This window comes from Trichomycterus rosablanca, chromosome 16 (assembly GCF_030014385.1).
Source record: "Trichomycterus rosablanca isolate fTriRos1 chromosome 16, fTriRos1.hap1, whole genome shotgun sequence".
Lineage (NCBI taxonomy): Eukaryota > Metazoa > Chordata > Actinopteri > Siluriformes > Trichomycteridae > Trichomycterus > Trichomycterus rosablanca.
In genome coordinates, this window is record NC_086003.1 from 1639394 (window position 1) to 1649996 (window position 10603).

Genomic DNA, 10603 nt, shown 5'->3' on the forward strand with positions numbered 1-10603 from the left:
TACAAGCTAATCCTTTAACATGAGCGCAGAGACGTCGCTAGAAACTGAGTTAAATGATGTTATAGAGATTTTTGGAGCTATGCTATTCGTCCATCCTCCCCCCACCCTCAGACACAGCCGATCATTCAAACCCGTGATTCGATGATCCAGCAACGCCCCCAAAGCTCAAAATAAACTCAAATGAATTGACGTCAAGACTGCCATGACGCACGTGTCCCGCGCCCGGGCGTCCGTGGTCGTCGCCTCCTTCTCTAGCCGAGTACGGAGCGCCGGGGTTCTCTGAGGCAGCTTGAGGACTTTGCATGGATCTTCACCAGGTGAAGAAGACAGATGATGGGAGTCGGTGATTGGTCGGTTTTAGTGGGAGGAGCATGAGACTGGGCGAATCAGGAGTGAGTGAAGGAAACTGGCTATCAGTCACAAACAGTGATGCCGGGGGCAGGCGCACCATGGTGGGTCGGGGGGGGGGGGGTCGGATCTCGGAGCATCCGGTCCTATTCACCACTGAGGGTTCTCGATCCCATTAAATACTAATAATACTCATAAGACTAATAATTCACACCTAAAGGGCAGAAATTAGAATTAGAAAATATAACAGGGTCAAAAAGTCCACTACCAATACATTTTAAATAGTTTAGGTCAATTTTGTGAGTTGTACACCAGAGATCCAACTTTTTTTGCACCACGGACGGGTTTCATACAAGATATAATTTCCCGGACCAGCGGGGGCGGAAGGATTTCAAATAGAATAACAATACCGCTCACAAATGATGGAAAATCACTGGTAACGCTGAGCTTTTTATGCTGCAACGAACGCTACACTCCCACCTAGTGGTGATAGGAGACAATAACACCTGAAGTGACTTGACTGCTTTGTAGCGTCTCTAATTATCTATTTTTTATGTGCAGCCCGGTAATAAATGACGGAATCTCGGCACTGATGTGCTAGCTGAACATCCCGCTGCGCCACCTGGGCGCCACTAGCCCTTCATCTTAACCGCTTAGCTACCACGGCCCCATTTTTGCCTCAGAAAAGGCAAAGATTTAACGTTGATATTTGTTAAAGGCCGCTGGGTTACAGGGCTTGAATCCCTAAGCAATACTACTCACCGGTCGGGCGTGTACATACAGGTCATTGGCTACGTCTGAAGCTAGACCCACCGCAACCCTGACCAGGATAAAGCAGCGGTAAATATGAAAATGAATTGAAAGCAATTTCTGACATAAGATTTACTGATTTTACTGAGTTTGTGTCATTTTGTGTCCTTTCATTTTCATTTTCTACCACCAATTTATCCTGGTCAGGGTGGCGGTGGATCCAGTTTCGCTGAAAACACTGGGCACCATCACGAGGCTTTGAACCCTCCCACCACCCTATTTCCTCAGACACACCAATGATGCCTGCTAGGATTCGAACCCGGATCTTAGAGGTTTGTGGGCTTGTGTAATAGACAGTTACTGGTAGTGGATTTATATATATATATATATTTAGCTTGTACAGCTTGTACCATCCCAGTCACCCCACTAAATATTTCCTAACACTCCTCAGCAGGTGAATAAGAGGGCGGATGTCTCCGGGATCACACACACACACACACACACACACACTGAGAGCGACCCCTGCTGCCTGGGAGAGTTGGTGCGCCCGCGCCCCGGCCGCCTGAGGTTCTTACTGGTGCCTCTATAGGCCGCTGGAGGTACAGCAGCTCGGGGGTGTAGAGCTCCGGACCGGACGCGCTGTCGGGAACACACACCACAACACACCGCCCCTCGCTCTCCTCCGCCGGCTGGACGGGCCGGAGGGAGGGGCGGGTCACAGGACAGGGGTTACAACACAGAACACACAGTCATGTGAACAGAATACACACAACGTAAACGACACACACGTAACACACACTCACTGTAACACGAATATTAAAAAATAAAGCACAAATAATGAAACACAAACATGTCAAAGACACAGACGGGTTCAAATTTGTATCACAAATGTTGCCTAATTTTTGCTCTTTTACACCCAAATGGCCTGTATAATTATTAATGAATTACTATTAATTAGTTTGTAAGCTGCACCGACCAAACAGACACATTATGGATGTACAATTACTGACAGGAGCGCATTTGTGGCCCTGTATTTCCACCTCTAATGCTGCAGACCTACACTCATGGCCGAGGAGACCCGTGACTAGCACACACCCCCCCCTAAGACATGCGCAGTATCAAGTACAGTTCATATGGAGACCCGTATGGCGCACGGAGAGTCACGCACCATCCCCGTTACACCTTATCTCTGTGCAGCGCCTCACTTAGCCACCAGAGGTCGTAATAGCAGCAGTTATGAGGAATACGAGGAATCCCAACAAGTCTCCCTCCCACCCCGACAAGCCAACTATCGTCCCCGGGGTCGCGCGATCCGATCCGGGCGCGGGCGCCTGACCTGTTTGTCCGCGCGGTCCGCCATGCTGTACACCAGAGGGGGGATCGAACCTTCGCTGGTTTTGCCTACGTTAGCGCGGAAGTGCTCACTGGCCGGAAGACAGCTGAAACACACACACACACACACACACACACACACACACACACACACACATCACACAAAGTCAGAATCGTGAAGCTCAGAACCTTATTACATTATTAATTCACTTCATAAGCTTCATAAGACGTGAGGAGAACATGCAAACTCCACACGGAAAGGACCCGGACCGCTCCACCTGGGAATCGAACTCAGGACCTTCTCACTGTGAGGCCACAGTGCTACCGTCTACATATCTCTATATATCTAACTATAAACAACATACAGTAACGAAATACCTGTATGTGTAGCCTAGGGCAGTTGTAGACTAGTGGTTAAGGTACAGGACTAGTAATCAGAAGGTTGCCGGGTCAAGCCCCACCTCTGCCAGGTTGCACATGTTGGGCCCTCGAGCAAGGCCCTTAACCCTCAGTTGCTTAGACTGTATACTGTCACAGTCCTGTAAGTCGCTTTGGATAAAAGCGTCCGCTAAATGCAGAAAATGTGAATGTGTGTGTGTGTGTGTGTGTGTGTGTGTGTGTGTGTGTTAGTCACCTGGGAGGAAGCTTGTAGATGTAGCTGCAGCCGTCCTCCGTCCAGACGATAACTTTATCAGCGGCGATGAACTCCCCTCCCGTCCACGCCTGCTCGTTCTCGCTGGGTACGGAGCACAGGAGCGAGAAGTCGCCCGCGTCGAACACCTACGACACACCCACACACAGTCAGGAGGAAGCATGTGCCAGCCTTACGCCCCTAGACGGCGTCCATCAGCTGCCCGGATTATATCCAGACACACACACACACACACACACACACACACTGACCCTCCAGTATTTGGAGCACACGACGAGCAGTGAGAGCTGAGTGAAGGTGCAGAACGAGATACTCTGGCAGCTCTGGCAGTAGATGGGCTTGGACTCCTCCTCGAACACGGGGTCCAGGTCCTGTCCACACACACACAGAGTCAGAGCCAAGGGGTTTAGTTTGAAGCCCCTCAGGATGTCAGCCCCAGGTTTACCCTCACTTAATACAGGTACATACAATTAATGATAGTTTCACACTGCACCCTTCCTGTTTAATGGTCCATAAAGACATGGTTTTGTATGGTCAATCCACCATCACATGTGACTGTTTCTCACTGGACAAATGGTGTCACAGTTTCTGTATCATGCCGGTAGAGAGCTTGGCTCTCAAGAATCAACGCGGCGGCTTTATCGAGGAGCCGGATGATTTGTTGGGTACTAATTAGGACACGATTATTTCCCTTAAACGGCTCATTACAAGGCGCTCGGGTGGAGCAGTGGTCTAACACCCTTGGCCACCACTGCTGAGATCTCAGGTTATTGGTCAGCACGGACACGATTGGCTGCATAGAGACGGGTGATAACGGAGCTGCATGACTCTCTCCACACCCTGGCGTGGGTGATTATTTATTGATTTATTTATTTATATTCATACCTGCATTCTGCTCACTTCCGCTGTAATGATCCACACTTTGAGAATTCCAGTAACAGAGACGGCGACCACGGTATCCTCTGCGGCACAAACACAAAGCATTTAAAGCAACTTTGACCTGGTTGTTTAAGCCCATTCACTTGTAATATATTTAAAATTAATTCAAAATTCAAGTCATTTTAACGTTATCAATGTGTCTAACAGAATAATAAATCGACCTGGACTTGATAAAAACACCAGAATGTGTTTTAAATACCAGAACAAGCACTTAGAAATACAACCAGCATGTGCTATTGACCGACCGGGCACCTACACACGATTGTCTGTGTCTGATGAAAATAACGATCGAAGGGATTGTGACCTCTGCTGGCTGGTCGGAGGTGTGACTAGTGCGTGACTCTCTGTACGCGATACTGCTCTCCGTGTGACCCCCATCTCGAGTGGGGTATTTTGGGTACGGCTCTCCACAAGGGGAGAGATAGAACAGGATGTTTGGATATGACTAAATTGTAAGAAAGTGGGAAAAATGTAAAATTTTGGCTCCGTTTCAATTCACATACATCTGGCGGGTGAAAAGAAGCAGCCATGGACTGCAGGGATTGAGGGAGCTAGTGCTAGTCTGTGTCTCTCCATATGGTCAGATGTATGGGGACACCTGACCCTGAAACAAGGGTTGGACTATGGGATAAAAAGCACAAAAGCCAAGTAAGTAAACTGGGTTCTGTTCTGTGTGTGTGTGTGTGTGTGTGTGTGTTCACGAGAAGGTGCGATACCCTGGGTGCGATGAGAGCGGATGATGCTCATAGAGCTGATCCAGTCGGGCGATATCTTGGACACTAGCGAGTAGAGGACCTCCAGACTGGTCGCGTCCATCACAAGGATCTCCGGGTAGTGGCCGTGGCACAGCAGGCGGCCCTCGCGCTGAGTCCCGATGGCGAACTGGTAGAACTGATAAGAGTTTAGGAATAAGGTTTGACCACATGGGGGCGGTATAGTACAAAATCAATGCGTATCACCGTTACCTGGATGCCCGTGTGGGCACAGGCTAGCTTGGTGAACTCGATGCAGCGCCCATCGTTCACATCCCACAAACACATATCCCTGTAAAACAACACGTTACACATGTTAGGTAAAATATCGAGGTGTCCATAAACTTTTGGGAAGTCCAGCTCACCCCCTCCAGACATTTATCCATTTATTTTATTAGCCTGACTGCATGTTTTTTTGGACTGTGTAAGGAAACCCACACAGAAAGAACCCGGACCACCCCACCTGGGAATCAAACCCACCGAGCCACCGTCCACTCCGACGTGCACCTACCCACTCTCCGAGGCGCTGACCATGTACTGTTTGTCGCCGCTGGCGCTGGCCTTGGCCAGACAGGTCACAGAGGCGGTGTGTCCGAACAGAAGAGCCCTCGGGTTGATCTGCAGAAGCCAGAATAAAGCACACGCACACACACACACATCATTATCAAAGGTCCGCACCGGAACCAGTAACCGAACTGGAACCACGAGAGAGAGAGAGAAGGAGAGAAGCGCCGGTGTGAGACCTCACCTCGAGTTCAGGGGTTAAGTCCCAGATACAGATCTGGCCATCGTGACAGCCGCTGATGATAGTGGCCAGGTCGTCCATCACCAGCAGGCTGGAGATACAGTGAGTGGGGGCATTTCGACCCCACAGCACGATGGGTAGGACCAGAGTGTTTCCCGTCATGTTCTCTTGCCAACTGTGAGACACAGAGAGAGAGAAAAACGTTCGGAGAGAATAAAGACTCAGGATACAAAGGGAGGCAAGAGAAACGATAGAAATGGGAGGGGGGGGGGGGGGGGTACAAGGGTATTAAGGAAAGGGCAAAGAGAAAGTTAAGGATAAAGGGGGAATAATAATAATGATTAAAAGATATTATTAATTTTATTCAGATTTAACACAACATGGACTCGAGGCATGGACTCCTCTAGACCCCTGAAGGTGTGCTGTGGTACCTGGCACCAGGATGTCAGCAGCAGATCCCTTAACTCCTGTAAGTTGTGAGGTGGGGCCACAACATGGATCGGACTTGTTTCGTCCAGCACGTCCCACGGATGCTCGATCGTATCGAGATCTGGGGAATCTGGAGGCCAAACCGTTCCTGAAGCATTTTAGCTTTGTGGCAGGGCGCGTCACCCTGCTGAAAGAGGCCACAGCCATCAGGGATACCGTTTCCAAAGATGCTTAGGTAGGTGAGACGTGTCAGAGTAACATCCGCATGGACGGCAGGACCCGAGGTTTCCCAGCAGAACGTCGCCCAAAGCATCACACCGCCCATAGTGCATCCTGGTGCCGTGTGTCCCCCAGGTAAACGACGCACACTAATATAATAACACGGCTATCCTTGTATTTTCTCGTGTAGGGAATCCTCTTATGGTTCCAGGTACGAGTATTTGTTGCCTTTCCTTAATGTATTTAAGACGTTCTATTAGAAGAAAGGATATATAAGGCGCAGAATAAAATCTAAAAGTAATTCATCATACATTAATCACCCAGAACCTTATTCATTTAGGTTCTGGGGAGCCCAGGTGGAACAGTGGTCCAACACTCCACCCGACCGCTCTTGAGATCTCGAGCTTTTTACACAGACGTGTGATGTGTATGAGGGACGGTGGGCAGAAGGGATCCCTCATTTCTGCTGCAATTGCGGCCTCTGCTGGCAAGTCGAAGCACCGCACAGAGACGGGGAATAATAGAGAGCAGTGCGCAGTACGTGATACCAAGCCCTATGTGAACCCGCCTCGTGCAGGTGAAAAGAAGCGGTTCGATAGCGCACACAACCCTCCTCGTTTAGGATCAGGGTCCGCAGCAGTAGAGGCGATACAACTGGGTAATCGGAAAAGCTCGTTTTAATATTTAATTCTAGATCTCTGCGAGATAAAACTGGATGTTAAAATCTCTATCAGTACCAAGAGCTTCATCCCCCACCCTACAATTTCAGAGCAGTTTGAGTCTGTGGAAGTCTATGGAAATACGGGGTCTATAGTGATTACAGACCATAATGATCTGGACGGAAATGATTGAAGAGGCAATTATTTATCTCCCCACTGGCATCAGTCCACACGTCCACGCATTGAGCCATTCGCACTGAAAGCTGAACTACATTAGCCGGACGAGCCGAACAGATCCGCAAAAAAATCATTCCCGCGTTCCGTAACCGCCGGAGCGAAAACACCCAGCATGCACTTCTGCACATACATCAATCCGTTTTAGCACGCCCCGCTGCACCGTCACCATGAGCACGCCGATATTAACACGTCACCAGGCTTGTTATGTTATAATTTATCATATATACATCACACACTCGACTATACTGTTCCTTTTTTATCTTGGTCAGGGTCACAGTGGGTCCGGTTTCCCTAGAATCACTGGATGCAATGCGGTAACACTCCCCAGACATGGACAATTATATCTGTATATAGCACTGTCAGATATTCGAACCCTGGATCCCAGCAGTAATGTGCCAGGCTCTGCAGCACCCAAGCACCCTTACTCATGTACTTTACATTGGTAGTGAATGTAGAACAGCAATGTGCTATGAGTGAGTAAACACAAGGTTTCCAGGTATCGCCCAACGATGGATTGGCGTTCCATCTGAGGCGTGTTACTACATTGTGCCCATTGATTCAGGGGAAACAGGACCCAGTGCAACCCAGACCAGGACAAATCGGTCATAAAACATGAAAATGAAATGAAGTTGATAAAGTAAAACCTTGAATATCTGAATAAAACAGCTTAACATCACTGCTTATTGCTTTTATTTGCATTTTACCAGCTGTCCCAACTTTTCTGGAATTGCCTGCATCACTAGACATCAAGTTCAGTCTCTATTTTTTATCAAATAAAAGGGAAAAAGACAAAACCATAATGTAAGTGTATTTGTTTTGGAAGCTACAAGCTTGCAGAGTTATTAAGCCTCCACAAGAGTCCCGACGTCACCAGGTCGCCTCCTAAAACTTCACTACTACACATTTAAATCCAACGTGAAGCCTATTTACCTCTCACAGAGCCCACAATCTAGAAAAACACCAGAAATCTGGCAAAGAGAAATGAAACGCATCACACTACCTGACGTGTTTGCTCCGTTTGGCGCCGAGCTTCACGTGGAGTTTTCGTAACATGGTTTTAATCCTGACTAAAGGAGCCAGCCTCATCCTGACCTTACGGATCTCCATCTCAAATATATATATATTTATATAAATATTACAATTTAAAGTAAAACCAGCCCAGATTCAGCCGTCGAGTCTCCGTCTGCATGCAGCACAGACCCACCGAATGGCAGGCGGCAGGACGGGGTCAGATCTAGCAGTGCTTTCTGACTAATCGATGGTCGCACAGCCGGGTCTGAAAGTCAATAGTAGTTCAACTGGTTGGAACTTATTGGAAGATTATAACCACTGAGTGAGTCTATAAAACAGCCAGAACAAAACCAGGCAGGTTTATACAATCTAATCCAACACCCATCAGCAGACTGGTGTATAATACAAGACTGACCAATAATGGAACTTTCCGTGTTGTGTAAGACGGTTTGACCGGCTATAAAAATGGGAAGAACTTTACAGCAGAGATGATTCGTTCACCACGGCACCCATGACAATAAAAAAATAATAAACATTTATGAACATACCGATCAGCTATAACATTAAAACCACCTCCTTGTTTCTACACTCACTTTGTAGTTCTATAATTACTGACTGTTCTTCAATGGTCAGGACCCCCACAGAGCAGATATTATTTAGGTGCTGGATCATTCTCAGCACTGCACTGACACTGACATGGTGGTGGTGTGTTAGTGTGTGTTGTCACTGTCACTGCTGGACTGAGAATAGTCCACCAACCAAAAACATCCAGCCGACAGCGCCCCGTGGGCAGCGTCCTGTGACCACTGATGAAGGTCTAGAAGATGACCGACTCAAACAGCAGCAATAGATGAGCGATCGTCTCTGACATTACATCTACAAGGTGGACCGACTAGGTAGGAGTGTCTAATAGAGTGGACAGTGAGTGGACACGGTGTTTAAAAACTCCAGCAGCGCTGCTGTGTCTGATCCACTCATACCAGCACAACACACACTAACACACCACCACCATGTCAGTGTCACTGCAGTGCTGAGAATCATCCACCACCTAAATAATACCTGCTCTGCTCAAAGCGACTTACAGCACTTTGACAGCGTACTGTCTAAGCAATCGAGGGTTCAGGGCCTTGCTCAAGGGCCCAACAGTGGCAGTGGTGGGGCTTGAACCAGCAACCTTTTGATTACTAGTCCAGTGCCTTAACCACTAGGCTACAACTGCTACTGTCGGACCTTTGAACACAATGCTTGCCTACGCCTACAAAGCCAAAAACTGACCAGTCTTGACCCTCCTTAAAGCTTAAACCATTGGAACATGGGTGACTGTTCACAGTCAAGCAAGCTTTACAATTAAACAGTCATCAGAACCCCAAAACTGCCACGATATACATGTTCCTGTCAAATGTATGTACAGTTTTAGCTGTATGGGGTCAGCGGTGGTCCTATGGAGGGCAGGATGGGGGTAATAAATTGTGCACATCAACAGATGGGCAACAGTAGTGATAAATGCACCAAAATCCTGCCCATCCACCCACAGCCAATACCAGCTCCATAATGGCTGGATCTACTGGGCCATTATTACTAATGCGATCATTAATACTTACATACTAAGCAGTAAATAAAACAGTACACAAATACATACATACATATATATATATACATTACATATACATATATATATATATATATATACATATATGTACTATTTCCTAGAGCAAACAGGACACATCCATAACGATCAGTGGGCATCCCGGACCGCATACTAGCGCACTACATAGTACGGCAGAACACCACGACACATTCGAATGCGCACTATTTTCGCATACTAGTTAGTACGCTAGTGTGTATTCTGTGTACACAGTTAGCATTTAGCTCTCCATCAACACATCGTCGTAGCCTTACTATTCTCTGATTTATTCTCTATTTAATGACACACGTTGAAACAATCACTCACCGTCAACGTCCTTTAATGCAGCATCGTCCTGAATATGCGATATTTTGACTATAAATTTACGGTAAATTCGCTGTTAGCTCGAGCTAGTAGCAGATCGCCCTCTGTCAGCTCGAGCACTGTCAGCTGATCCTACGCTGTTTGCGTAACTCCCGCTCTAGTCGCGCCGATCGTATTTACGCAATTGGCGTAACTTTAGTCGTAACTCAGTGCTGCCAACCTAATGGCCAGATGCAGTATTACAGTAAATATTAATCAGTTCGTTTCTTCTTCACTACGCGTTTCACCCTGGTCAGAATCACGGTGGGTGCAGAGCTTAATGAGAACACCAATTCATTACAGGGACATACAAGCAAGCTGATTTTTTTTTTTTGTAAATGAAAGAATAAATGAATAATCACACAATGTGCGTTTTTGTTAACGAATAACCATTGTTTACTGTAAGGTGGTGCCACATCGCAACATGGGTCTGGGTTTGATCCTCGCTTTGGGACACTGTCCTGAGAGGAGTTTTGCATGTTCTCTCTAACTGCGTCTTTAAACTGGCCCTGGGCTTACTTGAGTGTAGGTGGACAAAGTGTT

At 47.4% G+C, this 10603-nt stretch overlaps 1 protein-coding gene across 4 annotated transcripts in view; it reads right to left on the bottom strand.

The window, feature by feature from the left end:
* Positions 1-10134, bottom strand: part of LOC134330945 (WD repeat-containing protein 7) — a 118164-nt gene extending 108030 nt beyond the window's left edge. For all 4 annotated transcript variants that reach the window (XM_063012243.1, XM_063012242.1, XM_063012244.1 and 1 more), the window contains exons 1-9: positions 10025-10134; positions 5522-5693; positions 5285-5391; positions 4987-5065; positions 4738-4912; positions 3968-4044; positions 3334-3453; positions 3065-3210; positions 2435-2537 (exon numbers count right to left, since the gene is read on the bottom strand). In XM_063012243.1, the coding sequence (XP_062868313.1) occupies positions 2435-2537; positions 3065-3210; positions 3334-3453; positions 3968-4044; positions 4738-4912; positions 4987-5065; positions 5285-5391; positions 5522-5680 (966 nt within the window). In that variant the 5' untranslated portion in view covers positions 5681-5693; positions 10025-10134. The remainder of the gene's footprint in view (positions 1-2434; positions 2538-3064; positions 3211-3333; positions 3454-3967; positions 4045-4737; positions 4913-4986; positions 5066-5284; positions 5392-5521; positions 5694-10024) is intronic.
* Positions 10135-10603: the final 469 nt, after the last annotated feature.